At 48.8% G+C, this 17116-nt stretch overlaps 1 protein-coding gene across 2 annotated transcripts in view; it reads left to right on the forward strand.

Moving 5' to 3' along the window:
* The first annotated feature begins 256 nt into the window (after window positions 1-256).
* RHBDL3 (rhomboid like 3) overlaps window positions 257-17116 on the forward strand; it is a 156978-nt gene continuing 140118 nt past the window's right edge. The window contains exons 1-2 of one of the 2 annotated variants that reach the window (XM_006125162.3): window positions 257-1061; window positions 6046-6069. In XM_006125162.3, coding sequence (XP_006125224.1) covers window positions 942-1061; window positions 6046-6069 — 144 coding nt within the window. In that variant the 5' untranslated portion in view covers window positions 257-941. The remainder of the gene's footprint in view (window positions 1062-6045; window positions 6070-17116) is intronic. The other variant, XM_006125163.3, reaches the window with a different exon arrangement.

Consider the following 17116-nt stretch of genomic DNA (forward strand, 5'->3'; position numbering starts at 1 on the left):
AGCCCGGTGCTTGGGAGGGGGGGTTGCGATGGGGTCTGGGTAACCTTGGGTGGGGGGGGGGGTTGATGTGGGAGCCGGGAAGCCCTGTGCTGGGGGGCGGGTTGTTGAGGGGGTCGGAGGGAGCTTGGGGCTGGAGGATCGCGATGGGGTCGGGGGGATCCCCGGGTGGGGGCCTAGGGGGATCCCCGTGCTTGGGGGGGTGGGGGGGCTAGGGAGGCTGCTGGGGGGGTTGCTGTGGGACGGGGCCTGAGCCGGGGGCGGGGGGGGGGGCTGCCTATACACCGGCCCTACCTAGCGCTGCGCTGTCAGCGCGGATCTGGGCTCCCACGTGCACTTCGCCGCCCGCCCGCGAACTTGCCGGCGGCTCCCGCTCCGGGCCCGCCCCGCAGCCCGGCGCTGCCCGCGGACGGAGCCCCCTGGCTGGGAGACCGCGCCACGTCCCTGTCGCAGCGCCCCCTCCCCCCGGCGCCTTGATTTGCCATTCTGGGCTGTGCCTCCCGAGGCTCCGGGGGAGGCGCCGCTTCCCCCCCCCCTTCCCCCCCGAAAGCGGAGGCGGAGGAGCTCGCAGCCCGGCTGAGCCAGGCTCGGGGGCCACACGGCTGCTGGCTCCCCGCGTGGCGCGCAGGTGCTGGCTCCGGGCTGCGGCCGCCGGCTTGCCATGACCGGCGGGCCCTATGCGGAGAGCGGGGCACGGCCGCGGGCTTGCAGGTCTGTCCCCAGAGCGCTGGCGGGGCTCACCTGTCCCGCCCCGAGCCGCAGCACACGGGCAGCAGCCGGCATGCCCGCGGGAGGGCTCCTGCCTGCGCGCCCGGGAGCCCCCCGCCCAGGATCCCCCCCGGCTGCAGGAGCCCTGATGGAGAAGCCGACGCTGGGCCGGGTTTGAAAGTTTGCCAGACACCAGCTAGTTGCAATTGCTGTCAAAATCCGGGCTGGTTCCCAGCATGGGAGACAGGCGGCCGGAGACACACGCCGGCTCTTCCCCGGCCGTGGCTGCCAGCTCCGAGGCAGAAGAAATAGAGGTGCTGGAGTCGGAGGATGTCTTGCCTATGGCCACAGAGGATGTAAGTTTCATTTGCTCTACACCCTCTCTTCCCCCCAATGCCTTAATCGGATCAAGCTATTTATAACTGAACTTCAAGGGGGGAGGAGGTTTGGTGACACTGGGGAGGGAAAGTCGCAAGAATAGAGCCCCCCCCCCCCCGCCCTCCATATCCCCTTAACCACATGAAATCAAGGAGAGAAGCGCATTTCCAATGACTTTTCTGCCTAGAGTCAAATCTTTTCTCCACTAAAGGAGACTTCCTGATATGTCTATGGTGCCAGAACACGGGCCCTGCCCCTAAATACTCACAATCGACATACCTTGTCCCTGGGAACCCAAAGGGAGCTCAGAGGGGTGGGCCCTTCAGCTCTCAAGTTTCAGCAGGAGCAATATAGTTAACTCTTAAGAGGATCCTTTGAAAATCCCCATTTTTGTGTGTGTGTATGTGTGTGTGTGAGTGAGAGAGAGAGAGAGAGAAAATAAATCCTGTAGGAATATTGCTCTCTTCAGTCCCATGCTTACTTCAGACTGTGCATTGTGGCCACTCTGAATCCAAAGGGAGTTAAGTGATGGTTGGTTTACTTCAACCTACAGTTGTCATCCATATATGTTTTGCCACTTCAAGGTGGTTTGTGCTTTCAGAATATTATCAAGGAACCTGTCTTTACATGTAGGAGAACTTTATAACAAGCACCACATGGTCCATGTTCAAAGTGTGTGTTCTAATTCTTTCGCTTTCATTGTGTGCACACATCCTCTTAAATTTCAACTGAGTTGTAAGCCTTAATCTCTAAAGATTCTTAAACTGCAAACCTGGTATTGACCAAGACCAGCACCTCTATGTTTTTAAGTCTGAGACACCCCTTCCCCCAGTTTCCTTTCCACTGCTCAGAAGATTTAGGGATCCTGAATCTCTCTTCAGGTGACCACTAAAGATTCATGACTACATGGTAATGAGTGCATTCATACTGGGGCAAGTATGCAGCCAGCTAAGCATTTACAGTGCTATCAGCGTCTGACAGCATTATTCCACTGGTGGTGCTATAGTTAGGTTTCCAATTATCCTGTTTCTGACACTGTGCTGCATTCCTGATGCAAAAACCAACTGGTCAAATGTAGGAGGCTGGTTTGCTGTGGGTGCTTGAGTAATTCTCATTTGCATCAATGGAAGATCCTCTGAAGTATAAAGCAGAAGTACAGGGAAGCAATGGAGTTAAAAAAATACCCAGAAGCCCTTTGCATCTCCATTGGACCCCTCCTAGGCCCTTGTGAACTCTCTTTTCCACCTCATCCTGTTGGGCCTCCCCCATCCTGAACAGGCCTCCTTCCCTAATTTGTGACGGACAAGACACCACCACACTCTGCCCATTCGCTTTGATCCCTGTTGCCCTGTGCAGTGGGGAACCTGGCACTGGCTTACCAAGTGGTCTTGAGGCTTTGACTCTTTTGGAAGTAGAGAGGGGGTCAGCAAAGGTGCATGGGGAGTCTAAGATGAAAGCTGCTGTGTAAGAGCCTGATTCGCTGCTGATAGTGATCCGTGGAAGGACTCACATTGACTTCAGTGGGTGCTGGATTAGGCCCTAGTAGAGCAAAAAGTCATTTGTTATTTAGGCCTCCACCTGCATTACCAATCTCATGTCTGTGATGCTCTTTTTAGAGTCTGCAGTTTCTTGGCAGGTGGTTGTCCCCTGTTGCTCATCTCCTTCTCCCAGTAACCTGGGGGACACGAGTGCTCTTCAAAGGCAGAATTTGATGCTTTTCATATTAGGGATGTTAAATATCAGGTAATTGAATAGTCGAGTAACCTCATGAATTCTTACTGATTAGTCGACTATTCTGTAGTTCCCGGGGGTGCAGCCAGCAGCTAGTGTGCTTTGGCTCCACTCCCGAGGAACCCCCAGCCACTCTGTGCTGCTGCCTCTGTATCAGAGGCAGCAGAGCATGATGCCATGCAGGAGCTGGTCCGCAAGGGGTGCCAGTTTAAAAATCAGCTCCCATTGCGGACTGGCTGCCTGTTGCCCCACTCTGCTGCCTCTAATAAAGAGTGGGTGGCAGCAGCTTCTGTCTGGGACAGGGCTGAGCTCCCAGACCTGGTGCGAGCTGGAACTGAGCTGGGCTGCCTGCCCGTCTGGCTCCTAATACATTTTAAATGCAGAGTCACAGCAGGGTAGGTCCCGGACCCGTCACAAGCCAGAATTGAGCCAGGCTGCTGGCCAGCCTGCTAAAAAATGTACTGCCAAAGAGCGGGGAGGGAAATGTGTGTAGTCTATAGCATTAATCTACTTCATATGAATCTCTGAATGTAAATGCTGAACTGTTGTATGGATTTCCCTGTATAAAAGTGCTTTACAAACATTAATGGGCCAGTTTTGCAATTCTCATGTTAGATGAGCATTCATTCCTTATGCGCTGAATTACTTACCTGGGAGCTTTGGGTGCATGAGAAAATCAGGATTGTAGCCAGTCTAAGTATTGCAATGTCTCTTAGATAAGCAAAGATTCTCCCTAAAGACATATAGAGGAAGCTGAAGCAGAGTAGTATTAATTATGATTATTAATTTATTTTAAAGTGCCCTCTCCCAAGACAGTCGGGGCATCAGTAAGAATGAAAATATAATAACATTTATTAACACACAAGTATAAAAAAGACCACCCTGTATCATTATAATGTCCAAATTGTGACTTGTCCAGGGTCACAGAGAAAAATGACCAAATCCAGAATGTTTTCTGCCCAGCCTTCGGGAAGCATGCAGATACTGGTTTTGTACTGGATTTTTTCCCAGGGGGTAATAAACCGGGGTTTGTTACTTGGAGGATCTGTATTTCTTTTTGGAATTTAGCGTTATGTGCGATCCGTGGCGTTTGTAGTCAGCAGATGTTGAAAATGCTGAGCACTGGGCTATCATGGACTCTAGGAATGGAAGAGAAAACATGGTCTTGAGATGAAAAGCACATATCTGGATGAGATCTGGGGTGTAACCCTGACACTGACTTGCTATGTGATCTTGGGCAAGTCACATGAGGCCCACTCCAGCTCCCATAGAAAATATTCTATCTTTCCATTGACTTCGGCAGGGGGTGGAGCAGACTTTTAAAATGTCTTATGCCTCAGTTTCCCCATCAGGAAGACGGAGATAATGCACACCAACCTGAGAGCCTTGTGGTGAGGCTGATTTTGTTGGTAATCTAGAAGTGCCAAGATTAATTTGTGGGCAATCAGTACATAAAATGTTACAGAAAGTTGTGAAAGTTCCCCTCCCCCATGCAGTTGATGAATTTCAGGTTGGGATTCACAGGCTTCAGAATCCTGTCTGAAAATTAAAACTGTTGAGTTAGGAGCACACCGAAGGCCGAACTGAGCTTTGATTTTTCTTTTTCTCTCTTTGCTCTTCTTTTACTTGGAAACTTGAGATAAGCTCGCTGGCTTGTCTACCAAGACCTGACACACAGTCGATTCTTACACATTGCTAATCACTTAAAAAAGGGAGAGGGCTATCTGTGGGAGGTTCTGCTCCCGCCGCGTTGGCTGGAAGGGAATGGCACCACTGTGTTGTCATTACAACACTTAAAGTGACATTAAACAAAGCCCGGGTTTAAAATACCCTAACACATGAAAGCATTGGGCAGGTTTACAGGCACAAATGAGAGTTTATAAATGAATATCCACTCCAGCTACAGCTTAACCCACTTGATGGGAATTCAGCAAATTAATATGTAAACCACGACCTCTCCGCTAGGTAGGCAAAGCTCAATAAATGATTGGAAGAGAACATAGTTAAGACTTTAACCGGAGCACTACTCTACACAAAGCAGCAGAGGCATTTTGCCTGCATGAAATCTGGTGCCAATATTTTTCTCACCTTGCTTTCAAAAGCAAGCGAGGGAGACGCAACTCAGGAGCATGGACTGTGGTTGGGGGGATGGGTATGAGTGGGCTTTCAAATACTAGACTGGAACTAACTTTTATAGCAGGGTTGGGGAACCTCAGGCCCCTGGCTTGCCTGGATCCGGCCCGTGAGGCTGGGGTGTGTGTGCCCTGCAATGGGGAGACTGTGCTGGCGCTCCAGCCCCCCTGCTGCCCCATCATGGAACTGGAGCACAAAGTTTATTAGCGGGAGGCTCTCTAAGCTCTGGGGTGCAAGGAAAATGTGGGGAGTGTCTTTTTCCTTCTTAATTGGGGTGCCACGTCAGTGAGGACTTTTTTTTTTTTTTTTTTTTTTTTTTTGCTTCTCACTTGTGCATGGCCCCTGACTGATGTTTTCTGAGGGAGTGGCCCCCGGCCCAGAAAAGGTTCCCCACTCCTGTTTTATAGGGATCTTGGAACCAGCTGCGTTGCTGTGTCACCCTCACATTGCCACATGGCTACTTCTTCCTTCTCACCATGCCTCTTGGGAAGGAGACATAGTTATGTCCGGTTTGAGAGCCCTGCTAGGGAGCTGTCTGCTGCTCGGACTTCTGCGCTTCTGATGGCATGTGAGCCTGAGAGGGGATGCGGAAGTGAGCGCTTTGGATCTGAGGCGGTGCAAAATGTAGAATGTGGCCAGCGACTGGCTTGCTTAGTGGTCCCAAAGCACTCGAAAGAAACAATGAGCCGTGTGAAGGCGAAACACACACACCTGACTGCATGCGGTATCTCCTGCATGGGTCTTTTAATTGCAGAGTTGAGGTCACAAGGATTGGTGGGCAAACTCTTGGTACCCCTGAAACACGGCAGGAGCATTAACCCTTCGAATGCCTCCCTTCTGCCTGGTGATATTATTCATCCCCATTTCTCAGATGAGGACATGAGGCACAGAGAGGATATGACTTGCCCAATGCCTCATCGCAAGTTACTGAGAGAAGCAGGAATTCCCGGCTCACCATCCCAAGTGCAGTCCACCAGATCGTTCAGTTATTTGCCTGTTTAAAGTATATTTCCAGAATGATTTGCATTCTAATATAATTGCTCTTATCTTTTTTTTTTCCTTTTTCCCCTTCTTTATGCATTGCCTCTTCTCTATCAGCACTGGAAAGCTCTGTTTGATCAGGTATGTGAACTATTCCCATATTTTATCACCCTCCTTCTGGTGAGAGAGACTCTCACATCTTCCTTCTGGTGAGAGAGACTCTCACATCTGCTCGCTTTCCTTTGTGCATTAGAGTTTCCCGTCTGTGCTGTGCTGCGTTGTGTGTGTTTTCAAAATCGGGCTTTAACCTGTGGCCCATGTAACTGAGTTGGGCCTTGATCCAGATCCTCATGCATTGGCATCTGTGATAGACATCACCGCTGCAGCTGCCTGTCCCCATGCAGCTGAGGTTTTGAATGAGTCCTGGAGACTCGATTCCCATCCATAGAGGTGCTGTCCTCTAGGTCAGAGCTGTGTGTATGTGTATAGAGGTGATGTCCTCCGTGTGTGTGTGTGTGTGTGTGTGTGTGTGTGTGTGTGTGTGTGTGTGTCTGTGTGTGTACATTTATACTCAAATTGTTACCAATTGTGCAGTTCCTGCTCTCTGGCTAGAGGACCTTACTTTCCAAGGCTGTCAACCCAGCACCTTCATGATGATCACTGCTAGGTTCTTTGGGCTAGATCCTTAGCTGGTAAATTGACTTCAGTGGAGCTACTTCAGTTTATTCCAGCAGAGAAGCTGCTCCTTTCATTTTAAAAGTTTTTTTTTTAAATCACATGCCTCTCTTTCCACTGTGAAATCCATAATTTTTATCTATTTAATTTATGGGAGCCAGATCCTCAGCTGGTGGAAGTTTATGTGGCTCCACTGACGTGGATGCTAATTAGAACTTCTAAAATTATAATCTGTGCTTCAGATTTTCAGACTGGAGCATGGGTTGTAATTTCCAATGCTGTAACGAGCATGCTTGCTTTGTGGCGTTCCTGCCATCAAGCACCATGAAATGCTAAGTAAATACAATTGGGATTTTTGTAGAGTTGCCTCCTTGACTTGCCTCTTGAGTGAAGCATTGTGTACATGAAACTGTCAATTATGGCTCTTAATGCCCCCGGCTTGTGTGTGTGGCTCTCACCTTGTGTCAGGGAGCGGGTGTCCCTTACACTGCCATCGTTCTAGCAGCACTAAAGTTCTGATGAGATTTTGCTGCTGCTTTATGAGGCAATAACCCTGTTCCTGAATGTGAATAAACTACAAAACGAAAGGCTCTGGTGCAGTCTCCTCAGAGGGATGTCCTTGCGGCCAGAGGTATCCTGTTATCATTCAGTAAATAATCTGACTGCTAGCCATGACGAGTGTCCATTTATAACCCGCTAAGCCACGATCTATTATTAATCCATAAATCTAGGTTGAGTAGCATTTGCCAGAGTGCTGCACTGTAGCCAGCTGGTGATTGGAGGCGTAGTAACTAGATCATTGAAATGGTCAATCATATTTAAAGCTCCGTAGTATGTTTTAATTTGTTAGCCTTCTGTGTATTAACGTGGATTGCTCCCATTCAGAGGGATTCCAGTAGGAATCAGTTGAGCTTGAACATTTGTTTTGACCATTCTGGATTTTTCCCTGTTTCAACAATTTTTTGCTTTACTCAGGAGTAGATCCTGGAAGCTCCCTGAACCTGCACTGAAGTAATTGAATCCTTGAAGGATGGGGCTTTTGGCTTGTAACTATGCGGGCTCAGAGAGGAAGTGGCAAATTCCAAGTGGATGCAGAGAACTTGACTGTACAGCTGGGGTGTCATTTTTAAAAAATGGCATGATGGCAGTTGCTTTTATGGTACATTTCCCCAATGACAAGGGAAACAGACTGTAAATCAACATCTCTCATAATTAGCCACATTTGAATTAGGGCTGCAGCTGAAATTTAAACCCTGTCCATAAGGCTTTATTATCAAAGAGAAGGCAACCCATGAAAAACCAGTCCCAAGTCCTGAGTAAATCAATACAGCCTTTGTTGCCTGCGGGCAAAAGCAAAAAAGCAGACGTCTTCTTTCAGCATTATATCAGGAAGACAGAAAGCCCATTAGCTTAGCAATGAACAGTAAGACGCTGTTTGTCATGAAACACATTCCCTGTATCCAGAAATTCACTGCACCAAGAGAGAGGCGTGCATTTTGTTGAATGCCAACTGGAATCTGTGTGAAACATGAGGTCAATATCGGGGATTTCTGCTGCACTGGCTAGGGAACACACATACACTGACACATACAGCCCTGTTGTGCAGTGCTAAACCTGATTCCCTCTGTGTGTCTGCCTGGAGGGTGAAACAGGTGCCCAAGGATTTTGTGTGCATTAAAAGAAAGGGTGGACCTCTCTTCCCTTCCCAGAAGTGTTGTGGTCTTAGCACTCTGATACTTGGCTCATTAACGCCCTTACTCCTGTTTCATCTGGAGACATAGGTTGTGCCCACGAAAGCTCATGATACTAGCTACATTTTTTTGTTAGTCTCTAAGGTGCTGCAGGACCATTCATTGTTTTTTAAGTTCTTACTCCCTGTCAGCCGAAGCACGCGGGTCTCTCAAGTCACTCCTAGAGAGGAAGAGAACAGCTGGGGAGGAGAGGAGCAAATGTGGGAGCCCTTGAGAATTCACAGGCTGTGATCTAGGCTCCGGATGACGGAACTACTGTGAGGATAAAAGAAAGTACAGGTTGGACCTCCCTGGTCTGGCACCCTGGGGATCTGAGTGGTCCCGAACCAGGGAGTTTGCCAGACCAGGGGAGGTCAAGGCTCCTCTCTGGGCTATGGGCGTCCCTAGGGTGTGGGCCTCCCTCCTCACTGCTGGCCCCATGCTGGGCTCCCAGGGTCAGCCTCCTTGAGCTGGGATTCCCCCCAGCTGCCACTGGCCCCTCTCTGCCAGGGTCCCCAGTCAAGCTGGGGCTTCCTGCTGTCCCCGCTGTTTCTGGGGTTCCAGACCGGGCCTGGGACTTCGCTCTGGCCATCACCGGCCCCACTCCCACCAGGGACCTCTCTGCCAGGGACCTCGCTTCCGCCAGGGGTTTCCCTCACCCACCGCTGGCTCAGCTGCTGCCTGGGTTCCCATCTGGGACCAGGGATTCCTCCTGGCCCTGCGGGGTTCCCGGCCAGGACTGGGGATTCCTTTCAGCCGCAGCAGGGGCTCCCTGGCCTCAGGCTGTCCAGGGCTGGACTCCCCAGCCCCACAGGGCCAGCCCCTGCCAGCCCAGCTGGGGCTCCCCAGCACCCAGGGGACTCATAGCTGATTCATGCGCCCCTGGGGCTCTCTTGTCCAGCAACATCCGTGGTCCTTCCTTCCGGACCACGGATGCTGCTGGACCAGAGAGTCCCAGATTTGAGAAGTTCAACCTGTAATGATTAGATCTGGTTGGAAGATGGTTACTCTCCTTCCCCTAAGAATTTTTTATCACATTTTTTATTTATATTGAAAAAAATGATCTTTTTAAATGTTCGGGGTTTCCCTGGGAAAACAAGGCATTTTTCAGTTTAAAAGTACAACATTTGGGGATTGGTGGAGGGGGGGGGGAGAGGTTTCCTTTGTAAAAATTCCAAACATGAACATAGAAACGTTTGGACAAACATTTCTGTTTAATCCCAACACAATGATGTTAAATATAAGAGACGTATATTGGGATGGAAAATGGCTCTAGTTTTGTCTCATGGATCACTGCATAGCCCTCTACAAAGAGGTGACTTTTACCCTAGGCAGCTAGTCTGAAAATCCTGGAGGTTGAAATGAGAGAGAGGTGTGTGATTTTTTTGTTTGTTTTAAAAAGTCAAGTAAAGAAAGGCTGGAGAACAGCTCAGAACGGATGGACTGTTCAGTGAGGTTTTAGGATACCACTCGCAGGGTGAAATCCTGGGCGTATTGAAGCCAGCGGCAAAACTCCCCTGGACTTTAGCTGGGCCATGCAAACAGACAGATTTGCAGTGTCGCAGCTCCAATTCCACAGCGCATCTGTGATGCATTTTCATTGTGGGGCCAGGGCCCTTATCCAGTGATAAACTCACTGATTAACTTTTATATGGATTGATACTTTTATTTATTGTGCTCATAAACACTCCCGACCACACACACTTGAGCTCTGCATCTGCCATCTCTCATGGGGCTCAGGCCAGAACTGTGCGCTTCACACATTTGTTTCCATTTCAGATCCTCACTCCAAGCAAAGGGAGAGCTTGTCTTTTCCTCCCTCAGGTCTCTTGGCTTTTTTCCTCATTAGCTTTTCATCTGGTGGAGAGGATTCATTCCTTGTTAGCTATGGAGATGGATTGTATAGCAGGTGGGGCAGAGCGACTGCTTCACCAGGCAGTGTGAAGGCAAATGTGGCCATTGTCTTTTGGCTTGTGTAAAAACACCCCTTGTTAATTCTCTCTCTCTCCCAGAAATAAAGGGGTGTATTCAGTTCCCATGTGGATGCAAAATTTCCTGGTAGTTAAATTAGAAGACTGCAAGTCAGGATCCTTGGATTCTATCCCCAGCGTTGACACTGGTTTGTTCTGTGGCCTTGGTCAAATTATTTAACTTTCCTGTGCCCCCCCGATTATCCCTGTCAGCTGAAACATGCAGGTCTCTTAAGTCATTCCTAGAGAGGAAGAGAACAGCTGGGGAGGAGAGCCAGTGAAAACTCCAGAGAATGGGGAGGAATCCAGTTTAATCACTGTGCTAAAGTGCTTTGAAACCCTCTGATGAAAGTAGGCTATAGAAATGTGCAGTGTTTCTTGTCACAACAGACCAACAATTGTGGCCTTTTCCTAGAGATGGAGAGGGTGTGGGTTTTTTGGCAGCACATTGACCAAGTTCCAAAAGCCGGAGTAATTCAGACCAGATGCCTTTTTTCAGGCCTCCAGTATCTGAGGTGCCGAGGACTGTTTTGTGGGATTGGTGTCCATGTCTAAGTCACCACCATCTCCCCCTTACCCATACCTTGGTCAGTGTCTGTGAGGGACAGTAGAGTGTTTGCTTTAAACAGACAAAGCCTTTGCCAACCCATCACCTGGGTTCATTTGCCTATGAGTCTGGGCTGCATTTTTGTTGCAGCTGTGTGCGAAGGCATGGATTCTTCCATCATATTTCTACGTGGGTGTGACGGTATCAGATAAAGTGTTTACTGGGAACCTCCAGAGATGGTTGGGCAGCCAATGAGAAGCTGGAGATCCATAAAACTCTGCAGACATACAGGCTTTCCTCACTAGAAGTCCAAGAGAAGTTCCCAAAAATTTGGACTTACAGCGAAACAACTTAAAGCGGGGAATTTTTCCCCCATGCACAAATTTGCACAAATTTTTCCGTTTGTGCAAATTGTTTTTTTTTCTTTTTTGCATGACTTAAGAGCGAAGTTTTACAGTGCATCAGTTCTTACAAATGTCCACGACTAGTGCGGAGTGGATGTATACAATGGTGACTTATAGCGGGGACGTCCTGCACCCAAGACCAGAGGAGTCATTCTTGTCCGTGCCACGGAAAGTTAAATTGACGACAATAGTGTTAGGATCACATGCAGCTGAGTCCACTTTGTGGTCATTGCAGAACCATGGTTCAAAGCTGCACGGAGTGAAATCCTTGCTGTTTGCCTTCTGATGAGGAAGAGGTGGCTTTATTGGAAAGGGCTGTTTCCTTGCGGTTGTGGAGATGCAAACACAACTGCCTTGTGCTAGGGCATGAAAACAAGGACGGTCACCAGAAAGTGAAAGTGACGAGGCTAGCTTTGAGTGCAATGCAGAAAACCAAACATAGACAGGGGAAAACCAATTAGCTATCGGCCTAGATCCTGAATGATTGAAGGTGCAAAGCACTTGGCAGAATTGGACTCGCTGGATGAAGTTGTTGGTAACTGAGGCAAGGAGCTATTTTTAAGTAAATTATCTTTGTTTTAACAGTGACCCCTTTCTCACTGTAGCCTTTAATGCAGTTAAGACAATATGTTTCCCATGCTATAAAAGAGATTCCAGTTTGCTCATTTGGACACTCTGGAGTTTTAAAAAGCACATTTTAGTTTGTGTTGTTTTCCCCCTTCGTTTGTTCCTGGATACATTTACTGCCTGTGTCTAGCAAAAACAGCAAGATTGTTTAATTTGAGGCATTGACAGTGCTTCGTGTATGGTCAGTTTTTCTGTTTTCTCTGTAAAATCACTTCTTTCCCCTCTTCTTTATACGGATCTTAAACTGCCGAAACTGACAAGGAGCTCAAGGAAATGCAGAGCATTTTCTAACACTGCTTTTAACTCCTTTTAAATGTTGGCTATATGTCAAAATGTTGCTGTTCCTTTAACACAAAACATCTTTTGGCTGATCCTCCTCATAACAGCTGTCTCTATTAAGTGCATTGTGTCAACAGAAAGAACCTTGTGGGGTATAATATTAATGAGGGAACACTCATGGGGAGCTAACTATTTTATAGTGCGGACTGTGGTGTAAATGGCCTGACTCTCGCGGATGCCCAGGGGTTATGAATCAAGCCCCAAAAATAGGGTCAAGCTTTCTGTTGATCCAGCTCATTGAATTAAGCACATTTGTAGGAGCTCGGGGATGTTTCTTCCTCCCGACCAAGAGAGGGCTTGTAAAAGGGGGAAAGAAACTTAAAAGCTAGGAGAGCACATTTGGTATCGTGCAGAGGGGGCTCTGCATATGTCCCATACTCCAGAGTCTAATCTCATTTATAGTTGTCAGTGGGCCTGTTAGAGGAGATGAAAAGGAGAAGACAAGGAGGCAGAATATATTAACCTCGTGCAGAGGGCCCTAAGAGAGCACCTGCCTCTGCCCCATTACCTTGAGAAGGGGGCAAGGACGACAGCTGGGCATGTATCATCTGCTGTTCTTTGAAGCGCACTGTCCATGGAACATACGATTAATGAGTCAAGGGAGGGTCTATTGTAAACCACAAAGACTGGGGGCTTAAGTAGGGCTCTCAGTCCTCTTTCTTCTCGCTACTGCCATCACTTTACATTTCTCAAGTGGAGCAGGGGGTGCAGCCAGCCACAGTCTGAGACCACAAAGCCTCCCTTTTTCCTCTCTTCCCTGCTGACCCTTGTCATGCGGCATTAACCTTTTGACTCCGTCGTTTTGGACTTCGGGTTGGAAAAAGTCAATGGAAATTAATTGCACAGTGTGTGTTTTCTAAGAGAGGATGTGTCGGGGGGAGGGGAGGGCAGGCGGTGGTGTGTCGTTGTTTTCTTCAATGATGGGATGTTTCTCATGCGCTGATACTGTATGGGCCAGTCCTATAATGATTCCCTGGTACCCTCCATCTGAGGGTCTCCGAGCGCTTTGCAAACATTAAGCCCGATAGCACCTTTGAGAGAGATTTGTCATCATCCCAGTATGAAAGAAGGGAAATTGAGGCACAGAGCTGTCAAGACTTGCTCAAGGTGGGGCAGCCGATCACTAACTGAGCGTAAGTCCTCTGCTTTAACAATAAGCCCCCCTTTTGTCTCTTGCGAGCCCAAGGCTGCAGGCATCAATAGGGGGTCTGCGACAGTTTTGTTGATAGTGGGGTTGATCCTCAAATGTTGCTTCTGTGACTGCTCCTTCACTGCCAGTATCACACAAACAACACAAATTGTTGTTAATAAGCCTATCCACCTGGACACTCCTTTCCCTATCCCATGCAGCTCAGCTGCCAGATTCCCTTTTCACCAGCTGTTCCATTTCCCATGGCTGGCTTCCCTTCCACTAACTTCCCATTGCTATTGCATTGGGTTGCTCTGTTGGGGACTGCTAGCCACAAGTGCAAAGCCTGCTGGGAATAGAAGCCACCATCATGAGCTGGCCGTGGGTGCCCCGATGGAGCTCTGGCAGGTGGGACTAGAGCAGTGTTTCCCAATTGGTGCTCCGTGGAACCCCGGGGTTCCGCAAAGTGAAAGTAAGGGTTCCACAAGAACTCGGCACTTCCCTGCCTCCTCTTAAAGAGACAGAGCCTTTTTGCGGTGGGACTCGCCGAGTCTTTTTTTTTTTTTTTTTTTCTCAACAAATTTTACCCTGGCAACCGTAGGGGTTCCTTGCAATTCTTTTCAAGCTGAAAAGGGTTCCTTGGCCAAATAACATTGGGAAACACTGGACTAGAGGAATGGCTGCTTCTCCCCATGACAGTGATTTTTATACTTTCACGCACTCTTACGGGCTCGCTCCCTCTTTGCAAATGGCTGTGAATCACTTCTGATTTATAAGGGAGAAGAACATGGGAGACAAGTTTCCAACCAGTCTGGCTAATGGGAGTTGAGCAGTGCAGGATGTGGCAGGCAAAAATGAGCTGATCATTTCCTGTCTGTACCAGAGTGAGTCTTTCTGATTCTTCCACCTTGACCTAAGTTAAGACTCCTGCTCTCTCTCTCTCTCTTTCTCTCTCTCTCTCTCTGCCTCCTCCCTTTCACTTGCCTGCACCTCCTCCCTACCAACAATGCCAGAACCAGTAGCTTCGTTTCCACTTTGGCTTGGCTGACATGCTGGCAGGTTCGCCTGATGGGACTTCCATAGAAATATCTGGAGACTTTCAAAAGGCTTCTGGGGTGTGGCTTGCCATCTTTGCACTCCAGTGGGAGTTTAGCCTGTGCAGAAACTGCATGTTCAAACATTCCAGGCACTTCCTCTTTGTATTAGGAAATTGTAATAAACATAATTCAGCCCCAGGAAAAATGCTAGAAGGATGAGACCAGTCTTAAACAGCTCAGGCAAGTTTATTGTCAGTTGGGTGCATCTCTGGATTTGTAAAATCTTGAGATTTCTTTACAAAAATAGGTTTCTGTTCCCCTTTCTCTCTCTGAAACGCTTGGGAAACCAGAGGTGACAGAAGTCAAGTTGCACTCAGATGGTTCTACCTCAGTGTTGTCAGTGTGATTTTCAGTGGGATACTTTTTCTTCCATTGCAGTTTAGTTGGCTGAGTGGGCTTTTTAGGTGCACGTGTTTTCTTGCTAATGTGTTGCTTGGAACATCTTGTCCTGCATGCAAGAAACCACTAACGCAATATTAATGTTTAAGCTTGTGTGGGGGTTTTTTCTTTTTTTTTAATTTTAAAAATCTTCGATGCAGCATGGCCAAACACTGCTATGCAAATTGTCTGCGTGCTTAGTCTCACTCTCTAGCATTGATATTATTGTGGGTCCCTGTCTCTATAGGAACGGTGCCAGCTGGCTAGCTAGTCAAAACAACTTGCAGATTTCGCTTTCTCTCTCTCTCCCTCCCTCCTTCTTTCTTTAAACCATCATCACTTGGGCTTGTTACATTTGAAAGGCTTCCAAAGATACCTTTCAAGAGATCTGGTAGACCAAGGCTTTCCCCATAGGTCACGCTGTGTTTCTAGAGGGCACTTGTTGTAAACCCACAAGAGTATGTTTAGAAAATAAATGCATCTGTGGATGTGACATAGGCCAAGAAAATCCAGGAAATGCCTAGTTGAGGCTATGTTCTGCCTCCAGCTCCTCACTCCGTTAAGCTTCGTGGCTGCAAGCACTGGGCTGAAAACGAGTCCGGTTCTGATCACGCCAGATCTCCTGTGCTCAGAAGGGTGCAGGCAGGGGGCTTGCTAGATGGCATTCTGTTCTCTGAGTCAGTCATTCAGCATGATGCTGGGGGCATCTGTGGCTAGAGACACCATGTTGGGATGAGAGCATGGGGCGGGGCATTTGTGCACACAGAGATTCCAATGACTGGTGCAAGAGTGGAGTCACTAAGCCGAAGACCCTGGCCAGGTTCCTAGCTGGCTAATGGGGTGCTGCTGGAGAAGTGGGACCTCACTTCCCCTGTTGTGTGTGGTTGGTTTTTCAAGCCCCCTAGAGAGTAAGGCGCCCAGCTCACTGGGAGGTGAGTTCCCAACTCCTTTAGGCCTCTTTGAGAAGGCCAGCTGATAACGCTAGCCTAGTGCATACTGTGTCCCAGCCCAGAGGTAGCTGTGGGGTAGCGGCGGCTGAGCCATCCCCAGAAGTGCTGTCTGTAGAGCACGTGGGTGCTGTGTACGGTATGTTTGAGCTTTCATCCTTTGCAGCTGCTTCAGCCCAGTGGGAAGCACGGCGGTTGCCATCTGACCTATTGCCACATCATATCACTGGCCTCCCTCTCCCTCCCCCTCCTCCCCAGTCAGCAGCACTAGCGCTAAGCCACAGGGGACCTGCTCTCGAATAATAGGCCACGCTTGTCAGGGTGACTACCTGACACCATGCTTGGCACAGCTCGTTTCTGAGCTGGTCCCAAAGGGGAGTTCATTTTTCACTTAAAACACCAGGATCCCTGGTGTGGTTGCTATGGCATCTGATTATCGTTGGTACCTGTGGGGGTCTCCCTCGGGGTCAGGGCACCACTGGGTGAAGGAGTCACGGCAGCTTTTAATTCTCCCTTCTCTCCCAAGTAACCCCCTGCCCTGGGGAGATATTTTTTTCCAGTCGTTGCTTGGGAACAGCTGTGCAGGGTGGCCTGACGCTGCCAGTGACCAGCGTAATGAGGGGTGAAACTGATGTTAAACAAGCCCGATCAATCTTCCCTGCAGAAAACATTCTTCACGGTCTCTGATACTTGACACACTGTAGGGAGCATCTGCTTTGGAGCTTTTGGGCAGAGACAATCTGATGGGAAGAAATAATCTAGGCCATGAGAGGAAAAGCTAAGGATCAGATACCAGATGGCTAGTGCTAAATCTCTCAGCCCAGGCCCTTCTTGGATGGCTTTTTCCCTAGGGGCTGTCCCCTCCCTGCTGGAATCCTTTAGTTCTGGAGTCGGGGTGAGACTCACCCCTGGTACGCACTGCAGAGATAGGTTGACGTAAGCTGTCTTAAGTCAACTTCATAATGTCCATCCCCACAACAATATTCCTTCCCCCGACGAAACTCACCTGCTGTGTCGACTTCATAACGACATTTCCACAAGAGGCCGGAGCAATGTAGACACTGCATCGCTTAACTGGCCTCCAGGAGCTGTCCCACAATGCTTATTGTGGCCACTCTGGTTCCTGTTTTTAGTTCCACTAGCCAGAGCAGCTGGAGACATGCCGCTTTTACACAGAGCTGCATGCTATCCTATGCAAATGTACCTCTTGTTATGGTTGCAGAATGATTCCCTCCCTCTTCTCCCCCCCCCCCCGCCCTTTCCTGCTGTGCAGCTTTGCAACCCCTTCCCAAGACACCCTGTGCTAGAGTTGCAACGGGACAGAGACGACCAACTTTACCAAAGC

Source organism: Pelodiscus sinensis, chromosome 20 (assembly GCF_049634645.1).
Source record: "Pelodiscus sinensis isolate JC-2024 chromosome 20, ASM4963464v1, whole genome shotgun sequence".
Taxonomy (NCBI): Eukaryota; Metazoa; Chordata; order Testudines; family Trionychidae; genus Pelodiscus; species Pelodiscus sinensis.